The 13,976-nt window shown below is 59.4% G+C and overlaps 1 protein-coding gene across 1 annotated transcript in view; it reads left to right on the forward strand.

Moving 5' to 3' along the window:
• Positions 1 to 13,976, forward strand: part of CELSR1 (cadherin EGF LAG seven-pass G-type receptor 1) — a 129,405-nt gene that overhangs the window by 67,147 nt on the left and 48,282 nt on the right. The window contains exons 4-5 of the mRNA XM_036278239.1: positions 443 to 558; positions 859 to 947. Coding sequence (XP_036134132.1) covers positions 443 to 558; positions 859 to 947 — 205 coding nt within the window. The remainder of the gene's footprint in view (positions 1 to 442; positions 559 to 858; positions 948 to 13,976) is intronic.

The following is a 13,976-nucleotide window of genomic DNA, read 5'->3' on the forward strand; positions in this document are numbered from 1 at the left end:
AGAGGCAGCAGCCGGTGCAAAGGCCCTGGGGCAGGGGTGGTGCAGTGTCTGGAGCAGAGGGGCTCAGTGTGGCTGAAGTGCGGTAGTGGTGGAGACAAGGGGCGCTACGCCCCGACGTGCTTATGTGGGATCTACTTCCCGGGGCGGAAGATGCCCCGTGTGTGTTTTCCGCCCAAATGTCTCCAGTTGGCACAGTGACTGTGTCAGCTTGCTAGGCCATCGTACAGATGTGACCTTCACGTTGTATAGGCTGCGGTGACCATATTTTCCCCCACGGGGTCTGGTTGACCGCTTCCAGGAGAAACACATCGCTGTGGTCAGGGTGTATGGCTTGCAGCCCTTGCTCTCGCGCCCTCCCCTGGCTGGGCTGGCACGTCGGGGTGGGCAGCCGGCGACCCGCTCGGGCTCAGCCGCCCTGTGCCATGCTTCCCCCGCCTCGCAGGTTTGCCACGCGGGAGAGGAACGCCCTGCTGCTCTACAACGGCCGCTTCAACGAGAAGCACGACTTCCTCGCCCTGGAGATTGTGGACGAGCAGGTGCAGCTCACCTTCTCCGCAGGTAGGGCCTCCTCCGGGGCCCCCCCGTGCCCGGCCGGTTCCCTGCTCCGTGTCCGGGACCGTTCTGTGCGAGGACCGGAAGGCACAGAGATGCCCACTGCCGTGCCGCTGCTCGTGCTGAAGCCACAGAAGCCACGGCTCAGGTCCCCAGAGCTGGGGAGTCCCCGGAGGGTGGCGCGCGGGTACCTTGAAGACGTTTACAGAGCCGTCTGAAATGTCGTTGGGAAAGGACATTGATCTTTTCTGGGGAGGACGTGTAGCCCCAGGGGTCCGCTAACCCGTTTCCTCTCCCGGCCCACAGGCGAGACCACGACCACGGTGGCGCCACAGGTTGCCGGGGGCGTGAGCGACGGCCGGTGGCACTCGGTACAGGTGCATTACTACAACAAGGTAGGACGGGCGCTCACAGCCTTCCCGCCGGGCCTGGCAGCCCTTCTGTCCTCAGACGTTTCCACCCCGAAATTTCAAAAACTACGCGGATCGAAAGCTACTTAGGAAAGGAGCGTTGGTGGAGGGTCTGTGTGAGTGTACCCAAGCCCCGAGCCGGGCGGGATACTCCCCCAGGGAGTCGGGCGGGGGGACACAGGCCAGAGATCACACGCCAGGGAAGGACTTAGAAAGACTTCATTCACGGCCACAGCCTCGGCCGCGTCTCCCCTGGAGGTAAAATCGCCGGCCATTCACACGCAGCTTCAGTGCCACGCCGGCCGCTGGGCCCGCGGTAACCCGAGCATTGGAGGGTCTCCGAGGAGATGCTGGGAAGGTGTGGGCGTTTTTTTTTGTTTCATTTTATGGGGTTGTTTACTGGCTTGTAAGGAAACACGTTGTTGGTTTTTGCATCAAAATGCTCATCTCTCCGTTGCTGTGGCTTTGCCCACCTGTCTTCTTCCTCCCGGGAAACTCAGGGCACCTCCCGGGGGTCTGCCCCGGCCTTGCGCCCCCACCCTGAGGCCCTCCCAGGGCTCAGCCTGGCCTGGCTGGCGGGCTGGGCCCTCTCTGTAAGATCAGACGTGGAGAGGGAGCGCCCTCTGTCCTTCCCGGCGCTGCACTTCAAGTGTTCGACACGCCGGTGATTGGTGTCGCCTCCCACCCCGTGGGCCTGAGGTCCTCACTCTCCTGTCCCTGGTCTGTCGTCGGCTGTCCCTCTGCCTCCCAGGGTGTCCTTCCCAGTCTCCCCGCACCGTGACCACAGTTTTCTTCCGATGTCCCCGACCAGTGGGCCGGACCGCTCGTGTCCCCCCATCACGGGTCGGGCAGGTTGTGACCCACACGTGGACCTCGGGGCCTCGGGCGCCGTGAGGGTGGCGGAGAGGTTCTGGAGGGGTGTGGGGCCGGGAAGTGACACGAGTGTGGGTGAGCGCTCTTCTTGGGATTTCGGGGGCTATGGGGAGACAGGGGCCTGGGGGGTTGGTCTGGGCTACCGCCACTCCCAGGACACCCGCTGCCCTGTCATTGCTGTCTCGGGGAGGGGTGGCCTTGGGGTGCCCAGATGCTTATGATGGGATGTGTGTGATCGAGGACAGGACGTGAGTGGGGCTCGGGGCTGCGTCGACGGAGCAGCAGAGCGCAGACGGACGGATGTACCGTAATCGCCCCGTCTCAGGCTTGCGTCTTCTCCGGAGGGGTGGCCCCGCGTCAGTTTGGGACCATCATTAGCCAGTGTGAGAGGCACCACCTGCTGCTCCCAGGTAGCACCCGGGTGCAGGGGGCCCCTCGGGTCTGCACCCCACTGCCTACCCCTCGGGGGCTCGTCGGTGGAGGCGAAGTTGGGTTTTCTGTCGCTGACACCTTAACCCCCTCGAGCTGCTTCCCCATTGATGCAGGGGCCTCCCACACCTGTTCTCGGCTCCGGGGGAGGCTCCCACCCCTCGAGCACCCCCCAGGTTTCCCCGGGGGACTTTCTCTGCGCCCACAGCGTGCGCTGCAGGTGGGGTCCTGCTGCCTCCCTCGCACCCTGGAGAAAGTCTGTCCTGCGAGCGGTTTTCACCTGACTGGGTGGCCGAGGGGCAGCAGCGCCCCTGTGTCCTGGGAGGTCAGGAGCCACCGAGGGCAGAGCACGGGGCACGGTCCCTCTGCGCTCAGGGCCCGTCTGACGTCAGGACAGACAGACGGGCAGACGGGCCACCCTGCTCTCACCATCAGGACAGCTGTCCGGCGCGGGCAGGGCTGCCAGGGGCGCTTGTGGGCCAGAGGTCCTGTGACGGTGACCCCTCCTGGTCCGAGGGCAGGCTTTTGTGGCGACATTGCCACACCCTTGAGCAGGAAGTGGACGCTCTCGCCCGCCACCGCTCCAGGGCCGACCGTCGCCACCTGGCGAGAACAGTCGTCCCCCAGTGTGGCCTGTGCTCACCTCTGAGCCGGCGCCCAGCTCTGGCCCCTCCCGCTGTGGGTGGGCACCGGAGGCCAGCGTCCCGTCAGGCAGGTGCAGGCCAGTCGGGTGGGCCAGGCGGCCTCTGGGACCCTTGCTCCGTGCAGGGAAGCGGGAAGCCGGGTGCCACGCGTCCCCAGGGTCAGCCGGCAGGGGGCCTGGGCGAGGGCGTGTTCTGGAACCATCCCGGTAGCCGAAGCAGCAGCGAGTCCCAGTTGAGCAGGGATGGGACCCCTGCTTGGTCACCTCTGCCAGGGTGCACCGCCCGTCACTGCACGCTGGCCGTGCCCCGGCATGTCCGGAGGAAGGGGGCTCCCCGGAGAGCACAGGCAGGTGGAGGTGCACCCCTGACGCCGCCGGCCCTCTTCCCTTCCCAGGCCGCCGTGTAGCAGCTGGCGAGGCCCTGGCGCGGATCAGGCCCCTCCTCCGAGCCGGCTGTTTCCCCTCTCGCCCGAGGTTAGTTGTGGAGGAAACCGAGCCGTGGGCGCTGTGTGTTGCGGCCTCATTCTGTGGTTTGCCCGGGCCCCACACAGGGAAAGCCCTCGGGGCTGCCTCTGCGGCCGGAGGTTCCCGGGGACTTTGGTCCCGGTGCTTCTCCGGCGACGTGCCCCGGCCAGGGCCTGGCGGGTGGGGGAAGGTGGGAAGGCTGCCGGCCGAGGTCAGGAAGCCGCGGAGGATGAGAAGGGAAGGCGACTCTGAAAACCGTGCGTAAGGGGCCCGCTCTGAACTCCAGGGGGCATGCACCCCATCTCTGGTCCGCGCAGCAGCCCCACGCGGCAGGGTGACCTTGCTGGGGTGGCCCCACTCCCCGGGGCAGCGGCCGTCCCCGAGCTTGTGGTACCCTCCGTCCACCAGCCACGTTCTTTTTGTGACAACGCGTCTGGATGGCCCACGGCGGTGCAGGGAGGCTGGAGACATCGACCTGCGGAGGCGGCACCTCCTGGACCCCTCCCGTGCCCTCCCGCGGACCAGCACTGTCTCAGGCACCCTCCCTGAACCCCGCTTCTCCGGTGGAGTCTGCTCGGCATTTCAGTACGTCCTGGGCGGGACTCTTCTGGGGCCCTTTGGACCCTCCCCAATTGTCCTGGGAGCCCGCCTGGGCTGTTCTCTCAGTCAGGGTCCCCGCGGGAAACAGGGACCCTAAACAGGACGTACCCAGGAGGGTTGATTACCAGATTGGGGCGCAAAGGGGAGAAGTGCAGGACCCGGGGTGTGACCACCGTCGTCCTGAGCACAAGGGGCGAGGGCAGAGTGGAACCCAGAAAGAGGGTCGTGGAGAGGAGCCGTGACCGCCGGCACGGGACACAGCCAGCCTGAGGCCCTCCCTCCCTCCCCCTACTCTCCTGTTGGGCTCCCACTGGCTCAAGCCAGCCAGACGCCAGAGGGCGGGCCCCCTTGGTAGGGTCCGCGCGGGTCAGCCCCCGGGCAGCGAGCAGGGAGCAGGGCGGTCAGTTTGCTTTTTCTGCTTGATGACACTTCCAACAAGGCCTGCCTGTGCCTCCCCTTCCGCGACACTCGGGGCGCCTGGAGATGGCGTCTTTGTGGGAAGGTGTTTCTGAAAGCAGTCACTTTGCATGGACATGTTGAGCTCCGTCCGGCACAGGGAACGGCAGAGCCCCGCCTGCACCCACCCACAGCGATGGGGCCGATGTGGAGGATGCGGGAACGTTCCTTCGGCAGCGATGTGCATTCTTTCCGAGGCCTTTGTAAAAGACGGATAAGTGTTTCCCCCGCAGCCTGCACGGGAGCGCGTGCGCCGGGAGGGCGTTCTGTGTCTGTCATTGTGGAGAGATTCCTTCCCGCCTGGAACTCGGGTTTGGCCGTCACCAGGGCTCCAGACCCGCAACCTTGGCGTATGGGGACAACACTCTGTAACCAACTGAGCTTCCCGCCAGGGCCTGCAACTGTCTCTTTAAAAAATATTTTTTCTTAATTGATTTTAGAGAGAGAGGAAAGGAGAGGGAGAGAGAGAGAAACATCAGTGAGAGAGAACATCAATTGGCCACCTCCTGCATGCCCCCCACTGGGCATGTGCCCTGACTGGGAATTGAACCTGGACCTCTTGATGCATAGGTTGACACTCAGCCACTGAGCCACACTGGCCGGGCTTTTTCTTTTTCTTTCTGAAATAAAAGTGGGTGCATGGTTCTCTTGTAGAATCCAACTTACAGAAACCGACTCCCGTCTGGCTGGTGTGGCTCAGTGGCTGAGCGCTGACCCATGCACCAAGAGGTTGCCACTTCGATTCCCGATCAGGGCACATGCCCAGGTTGTGGGCCTGATCCCCCATGGGGGGCATGCAGGAGGCGGCCAATTGATGTTCTCTCTCATTGATGCTTCTATCTCTCTCTCCCTCTTACCTCCTCTCTCTCTAAAATCAATAAAGGAAAAAAAATGCACCACCAGAAACCGACTGCGAATTATTTAACCGAATGTAGGGTTGTCCTTAGGGTGGAATGTCACACAGGGGCCGCAGCTGTGAGCCCCAGCTGAAAGGTGTCTGAGGATGCTGTTGACAGATCAAAAAGTACGTGACCAAACAGTTACTGTAGGGTTATGTTTTTAAAAGCTGAATTTCAGATTTCAGTGTTCAGAGAAGTGGCAAGACTAAAACAAGAATTCTTAGCCCCGCCCCCGGATTCCGCAGTAGCTGACATCTGTCCACTTTCGCTTCACCTCTCTCTCCCCACCGGCCCCTTTGCTTCCTCCGTGTCCTCTTCAGCCTCCAGTGTTAGCATCCCTGACGGTCACACCTCTGTCTCGTCGCCGTGATGAATGTCAGCTGTTCTCTGGCTCCATCTGTCCCTCTACGTTCATAGTTGGCTTTCCACCATAACAGGAGCTTCCTCTCCCTTCCCATTTGTTGGTGTGGTTTCATGAATTCCTGTTTTATTCAAAGGGCCGTAATGCAGTGTTTTCTTTCATTGGAGGCCCAGACTGTATTCTGTTTGGCGTACATCTCAGACTTGGCTAAAAGGACACTGATGTAAGAGCCAGCTCTGTCCTTTGGCCCCACCCCCCATCCTTTTAGCATTCCTTTATTGTTTGGCACAAAAAGACATTTCATGCTTATGTTGTACTTTCTCTGTCCCAGCGTTGGAATTGGCTATTTATACACAGAACTCTGGATTCTTTTCAGGAAAGAATTGTATTTAGAAACCAAGGTCTTGGTGCAAGGTGTGCTCATTACTGGGGTGTCTCACTTCCAGTCTTTCTCATTGGGCAGAGTTAGGATCTGATGTACGTATAAGTATGTGTGCACATTCATATACACACATTCATGTACTGAAATTCACATTAAATAACTTTTTAACAATGAAATACAAAGTAGCAAAACGTGGGGTGCAGCTAAAGCAGTGCTAAGAGGAGACGTTATAGCACTAAATACTTAAAAGAGAAAAGGTCTCAAGTCAATCATTTATGCTCTCATCTCAAGTACTTGGAAAAAGAAGAGCAAAATAAACAAAGCATGCAGGAGGAAAGAAAGAATAAAGATAAGAGCAGAAATCAGTGATACTGAAAACAAAAACAAAAGAGAAAAATCAATGAAACAAAAAGCTTTGGAAAGATCAATAACATTAACAAATTCTTAGCAAGACTAACAAGGAAAGAAAGAGAGAAGACATGGGTTACTAATATCAGAAATAAGTTCCCAATTCCTAAAAAAAAAAAAAAAAAAAAAACAGAAACTACCACAACTCATCCAACATGAAACATAATTTGAATGACCATGTTACACTTTTTTTTTTTGGTACGTGCCCCTAGTGGAAACTGAACCCGGGACTCTCTGGTCTGCAGGCTGACACTCCAGCCACTGAGCCAAACTGGCCAGGGCTGACCATGTTACTCTTAAGGAAATAGAATTTGTCATGTAAAAACTCCCCCAAACGAAATCTCCAGGCCCAGACGGTTGCACTGGAGAATTCTTCCAAATGTTTAAAGAGTCGTGTCAATTCTGTATAGTCTGTCCCAGAAAACAGAAGAGGAGAGAATACTTCTCAGTTCATTTTGTGAAGTTATTAGTGTCCTGATACCAAGAGCAGGTGAAGACAGTACCCAAAAGAAAACCACAGGCGGTAACCCCTAGACACAGCTGCCCACACGGAAACTTGCCCACGAATGTTCGTCGTAGCTTCTTCCATAACAACCTCGAACCAGGAGGGAGGGAGCTGAGGCTGTGAAGGGGCAGCAGGTGGGGTCCTGGTGGTGATGGAAATACTCTGTGTCCTGATTATCAGCGTCCACATCTGGGCTGTGTTGTGATGCAGGATGTGTACCTTTGGTGGAAACTGGGCAAAGGATAGATCAGATCTCTCTGTGTTATTTTTGACTTGCATATGCATCTAAAATGACCTCGAACTGAAACGCTTAATCAAAAGAACGTTGAAAGCGATATGCAGATGTGTTGGTACATGCATATATTTTTTTCTGAAGGGCACCCTCCCCTCAAAAAAAAAAAAAAAAAAAATGCATCCGCGGCTAGCTTTTGCTGGGTTATACACGGCCCCAAAGCGTGTTTTCTGAAAACATCAGATGTTTGTATTTCCTCGTGGGTGGGACAGGCGTTATGGGGACTCTTTCTGGGAACAGTCTCCCGCCCCGGGGATACCTTCGGGCATCGGGTCAGTGAGAGGGGAGGCTTTTGTGTTCCTCGTATCTCGTATACCTTTCTCTGCTCTTGCACACACACCCCCTGTGCTTTCTTTGATGGACGCAGCAGGAGTCTGGGAGATGGGGTTATGAAGCACTTCTGATTCCTTCTTTTTTTTTTTTTTATCCTCACCCGAGGACATTTTTCCATTTTTTGTACAGACAGAGTGGGAGGGAGGGAGGGGAAGAGAGAGAGAGGGAAACATCGATGTGAAAGGGACACATCGAGCGGCTGCCACCCGCACGACCAACCAGGGCCGGGGACAAACTACAACCAAGGTACATGCCCTTAGCGGGAACCGAACCCCGGTCTCTCCAGACCGCAGGCGGACGCTCTAACCGCTGAGCCAAACCAGCCAGGGCCTGATTCCTTCTTTTAAAGTTTCCGTTGAAATCATTCACCTGACTTCAAGAACGTACGCGACAAGGAAGCTAAAGTTCTCAGATGTTCAGGTGAACTCGATAAATATCCAACACCAGCACTGCCGTGGCAGGTGGCGCTCCTTAGACCCGTGGGCCAGGGGGTGATGTCTGCCTCCCTCAAACGGAGCCTCCCGGGGGGTCCAGGTCAGCACCCGCTCAGCCCAGCAGCTGGAACAGGGCTGCCTGCTCCTTTTCCAAAACAGGGCCTCGTCAGGTGGTAGAAAGTCACCTGCTGTGGAAACAGCTGTTCCCCGCCCTGGGCTTTGTGTCCACGCCTGTCATGGAAAGTCCCGCAGGCCTGCAGCCCTGACGTCCCCTCCCTGGGCTGCTGACGCCTCGCGCCCATCCTTACCCAGCTCCCCTTTCACTGCCCCCCAGGGTTTGAAATGAAAGGCCGCCCCTTCGCCCCGCCCCTCCAGGCTGTCTGCCCCCACTTGGGACAGGGCGGCTGCTGACGTCCTCACGTCCGCCCGTCCGCCCTCGGTGGAGGAGGAAACCGAGGCCAGAGCGCGGCCATGGAGCCTGGGGCTGTCATGTACTCTGCTCTGGCTTCCTGTGTCCCCGCTGGGACGGTGCCTCTCCCACCTCCCCTCGGTCTCCTCTGTGCTTGCTCCCCACCAGCCCCTCCATTTTCACTTAATTCCCAGCCGGGAGGGTGCAGGAGGGAGTGCTCAGCAGCAGGCTGAGGCGGGGGCAGGCCCTGGAGTCTGTGGGGGTCCCGGGGTCTCTGCCACTGGGCAGGAGCAAGCAGGCTTGTTAGGGTGTGTGTGTGTGCGCGCGCTTGGGCTAGTGAGTGTGCGAGAGGCTGTGAGTGTGCACAGCCCTCGTCAGACTGTCTCCCTGCGCCCGGGGAAGCTTTGTGAACAGACGTCCTGTGACCTGAAATCCTCACGGCCCCGAGTGCCATTGTCATTGCACAGGGCGGTCTGTCCTTTCTCTCCTGGAACAGTGTAGGCTCAGCCCAGCACCTCTCCCTGCGGCCCCAGGAGCCCCTCCTGTGGGGAGGGCCCAGTGGGCTGCCTCAGGGCCTCTCCCCCACCCCCTGCCCAGCTGGGAATGGGCAGCAGTTCGATTTGGAGACCCCACTAGTGGAGGGACCAGAGCTTCTGGGGGATGCCCGAGGTCCCCCCGGTTGATGCTGAGCCACAGTGAAGGTCCGAGAGGAGGAGCCTCTTCCCCAGCTTTGTAAGAGGTGCTGTTTACACCAAGGAGCCCTGATGTTGAGACCTTCATGTGTCTGATAGACATTCCCTGTTCCAAGAAAACCCAGGACCCTGATAGCCAGGCCCTGCAGGGACCCCAACGGCCATGCCCTACAGGGACCCCAATGGCCATACGCAGCAGGGACCCCGACGGCCGTGCCCTGCAGGGACCCCAACGGCCATGCCCTGCAGGGACCCCAATGGCCATGCGCAGCAGGGACCCCGACGGCCATGCCCTACAGGGACCCCAATGGCCATACGTAGCAGGGACCCTGACGGCCGTGCCCTGCAGGGACCCCAATGGCCATACGCAGCAGGGACCCCGACGGCCATGCCCTACAGGGACCCCAATGGCCATGTCAGCAGGGACAGTGGCTGGGGGCCCCTGGCTCCCTCCCTCGGCCCCCAGGAGCCTTTGTCTGGTGAAGGGCTGGTCCCAGAGAGGGGCTGGCGCCGTGCCTCCAGGATCGTGTCCCAAACAAAGTTGTCCCCACAGAGATGGCCGTGGCCCAGGAGGTGCCCAGCACACGGGCGGGACTGAGGGACCCTCCACCGTGGCCCCGTGCTCCAGTCCCGGCCCGTGGCCCTCCATCAGGGGAGGCCCCAGCCCCTCCTCCCTCTGCGCTCCTTGTCAGTGACCTTGGAGTAAACAGAGCTTTGCCGTGATTATTATTTAAAGAAGCTCCAAGGTGACCAGTGGGTTCTGACGCGTGTAGAACCGTCTCTCCACTGCCTCCCAGCAAGAGGAGCCGCGGGCAGGGTCGGGCAGGGGAAGGGCCCGGCGCTGCAGGTGGCCCGGCGGAGCCCAGGACGCCTGCGGCCACACGGAGACCAGCTGTGGCGAGCTGGTGGCTCCCTTCCCTCTAAAGCAATCACGGTTCGGTGCAGGAGCGCAAAACGGCAGCGGGAGGCAGGCTGAACAGCCACGGCCCACGGTTTTGCTTTCCCTCCATCTTTTTTCAGCAGCGACCCGGCAACGGTGGACGTGTGTAGACCGTGCCCCTCGCCCCCGGCCCAGCGCCAGGTTCTCCACGGACAGGACGCGTCCAGCCCCACGAGGGAGGCGCTCCAGCCCCACGAGGGAGGCGCTGGCTCTACTTCTGCCCCGTTGTGGAGCCGAGAGGGTGTGGGGGGAGGTCCGCTGACTCTCCTGAGGGAGTCGGATGTGGCCTCGCGGCCTGTGGCAGCAGGTGCTCATTGGCGCCGGTGGGCCTTGCTGTCCCGTGTCCCCGCTGGCCTTGGGCGCTCGCAGCTGGGCCCCACGTGGGTGTGGCCGCCGGCCCAGCCAGCCAGCAGCAGGCTCCCTTCACTGGGTTCCCAGTGACCCCGGGGGTGGTCCCTATGGACGTGCCCAGTGGAAGAGGCTGCCCAGGCTCCGTGGTTCGTGCCCTGCCCGGTGATGGCAGCTGAGGGAGTCAGGGGCACCCAGGTGTCACGGGGGATAACTCGGAGCTCCTGCCCTCCCTGGTGGCCACCTGCCGCCAGGCCTCCGCGCAGGGGTTTGCTGCCCACACCCCGAGGGGAGTGCCGTGCCCTCCCCAGGATGGGGGCGGGGTTCCAGTGTCTTAAAGAAACATGGTCAAGAAAGGTCTGGGCCTTTTGTCCTTAATGTTAAACTCAAAAGAAGTAAATATTTTTACGAGTCAATTTTGGGGAACTCTGAGCTTCTGCTGGGGGTTTTGTTGACTGAGGACGGCAAAGAGGCTTTTGAGTCCTGCTGAGCAGACCCACCCCCACTGCAAATGCGGGACCCCCACCCCGCTGCAGAGCCGCCTCTGGACCCAGCTGCGTGACCGCTCCGGAGCCGGAGCCGGCCCAGTGCCTGGGAACAGCCCTTCGCCCTGATGGGGGCACCAAGTTCTGGGCCCAGTCTGAGGATGTCCGGCCAGTTTCGAGGCCTTGGAGAAGCCGATCTGGTCAGCAAGGGTCCTCCTGCGGGGCAGAGGTGGGGTGCAGGGGAACCGGACATGCACGTCTGGTCCCTGTGTCCGCGTGGCCGAGTCGTGCGAGGCCTTGGCAGTCAGTGCCGCTGGGCAGGCGAGGTCCCTGCAGCAGGAACCGGTGTGGGGGAGGGGCGGGGCACGTGGCATGAGAATGCAGGACGAGGACAGACTGGGCGAGGTGTGGGCAGTGGGCGTGCCAGGGTGACCTGGCTCCTGCCTGCCCGAGCTGCCCCACCTGCATGGTGTTGGGGCATGGCCCCGGCAGCAGCTCATCCTGGTGGGGCCCCAGCACCTGCGTGGAGGCCCGACTGGGGGTGGGACGGGGGTCCTGGGAGAGGCCTCGGCCTGCGTGGAGGGCAGGAGGGAATCACATCTCTGTTACAGGTGGGGCCGCTGAGGCTCAGAATGGTCTCCCTAGATCCTGCCCTGCCACCTGCTGACAGGTGTGGGAGCCTCCCCCCCAGCCTGCCCGGGGCCTCCGGGAGGCGTTTGAGTTCCGGCAAAGGCCTGTCTGCGGCTTCTTGGGAATTCGGTTCGGATCCTGGAAATGTGTGTGTGTGTGTGTGTGTGTGTGTCTGGTGTTTGCTCCTCGTGAGCCTGCCCACCAGCGAGCTGCCAGGGGCCGTCTCCTGGGCCAGGCCCAGCGGGGTGTCGCTCAGGTTCCTCAGTGCGCTTGCCGCCCCAGGGGGGGTCGGGGTGTCGTGATCACGTCGTGTCAGCTCCGGATCTCACTGCGAGAAGCGACGACGCGGCACATGTTCAAGGCTGCGTTTTGACTTTGGGACATTCCTGCAGCCCAGCCGTCTGTGAATTCTTTGATAGGAAGGTCGGTTAACCATTTCTGACACAGAGCGCGGATCCTTTTGTTCCCCAAGACTCGGGCCTCCTGGTGTCTGGTTTCGAGGCGCCCACGCCTCCCCCGCACCCAGCACCTGAAATCGAGCCTCAGCCTCCCCAGGGGGCACCGACTACAACAGGTTAAAAGGCGGCAGAAATGTGAGCGCCTTGGAGGGACCAGCGCCTTTGTGCGCAGAAGTCCCGCCCGCTGCTCCAGGACGCACTCTGCACAGAGCGAACAAGACAAAGGGACAGACCCCTCCCCCAAGTGTTCACTTCTGGCTGATTGGCGGAGACTCGGGAACGTATCTGCACAGATTTGCAAAGCTTGTTACTTTTAAGTCCCCTTGAGGTGCATGGTGGCCCCGCAGGTATTTTCTGAGATGGCAGCTGGGGTGAGCATGGAGGGTCTGTCCTCACTGACCCAGTCCACCTGCCTGGCACAGGGACGGTGCAGTGCTCACCAACGGGCTGGTGGTCACCTCCGGTTTGCGTAGCTTGTGTCTGCTGGGCCCCTGGGTGTCTGGGCCCGGCTGCTGCAGGGGTGGGGTGGCCCCAGGAGGGAAGGTACAGGGGCGCCGGCCTCCACCGTCCAGTACCTAGCACCCTTTGATGTGAGAATTGTGAAAGCCCTCGGGTATGGCTGTGCCGTCTTTTTCTGTTGTGCAAATGTGCGGTGAACTTGAAAGATTCATCTTAGAAATACAAGGAGTGGTGTGTCCGTCTCCCTCTCTGCTCCCTGCCCCTCCCTCCCCGTGCCAGCAAAGTCGCCCGCTTTCTCTCCCGCCGGCGCCGCACCCCGTCCTCGGCTTCAGACACCTTCTCCTTTCCAAGCTCGGGAAGTGGACACATGAACGTCGGCCGGACACTGTCGCCCTGTCCTGATTTCTTTCCTACTGGGTCCTCACCCTCCGTGCTGGCCCAGCACAAAAACCGGCGACCTGAGCCCAGGTCACGCACACCTGCCGGCCTCTTCCTCTGCTGGTTTCTCCTCCCCCTGCCGAGTCACATGTCACCCTGCCACCCGTGGAGAGCTTTCTGGGCTCTGACGGCATTTCATTGTCGTGACATTCACGACAGGAAGCCTGCATACTGAATCTTCTCCCCGTTTTACAGATGCAAACAGGAAGGGAGTTCCCCAAGGTTATCCAGTCCACATAAGATAAAATTAACCACATAAGGTGAACAGTTGAGTGGCGATTAGTGCGTTCACGATGTTGTGCGACCGCCCCCTCCATCAAGATCTGAGATATGTCATCACCCTAAAGTGAAATCCAGTACCTGTTAGGAATCACTTCCAGTTCCCCCCAGCCCTGGAAATCACTGGTCTACATTCTGTCCATGGATTTGCTTGTTCTGGACATTTCCTATAAAATCGAATTCTATGTACAACATGAGACTGTTTGCAACAGGCTTCTCGCACTGAGCGCAATGTTTTGCAGATTGGTCCACATTGCAGCAGGTGTCAGTGCTTCGTTCCTGTGCGTGGCTGAGTAATATTCCACTGAATAGACATACCACCATGTGTTTATCCGTTCATCTCCTGATGGACATGTGGGTTGTTTTACCTTTTAGTTATTGGGAACATCTGTGAACATGTTTTTGTCTGAGTCCCTGTCTTTCTTTCCCACAGGTCTGTGCCCAGGAGTGGAATTGCTGGGTCATGTGGTAACTTAACTTTTTAAAAATTTATTTTAGTTACAGATGTTTCTTCTTTTTCCCTCATTGACACCCTCCTCCTGATCCCGCCCCCCTCCCCCAGCATTGTTGTCTACGTCCGTTGGTTATGCTTATATGCATAAGTTCTTTGGTTTATCTCTTCCCCCCCCTGCCCGCTCCTCTGAAGTTTGTCGGTCTGAACCCTACTTCCACGTCTCTGGGTCTGTTTTGTTCATCACCGTATTTTGTTCTGTACTTAACTCTTCGAGGAACCTCATCCGTGCGTCAGCTGCAGCGTGGTGGTCCTATGACCCACATCCTTTTCCTCCACTTCCTT

Source organism: Molossus molossus, unplaced genomic scaffold (genome assembly GCF_014108415.1).
Source record: "Molossus molossus isolate mMolMol1 unplaced genomic scaffold, mMolMol1.p scaffold_m16_p_26, whole genome shotgun sequence".
NCBI classification, from domain to species: domain Eukaryota; kingdom Metazoa; phylum Chordata; class Mammalia; order Chiroptera; family Molossidae; genus Molossus; species Molossus molossus.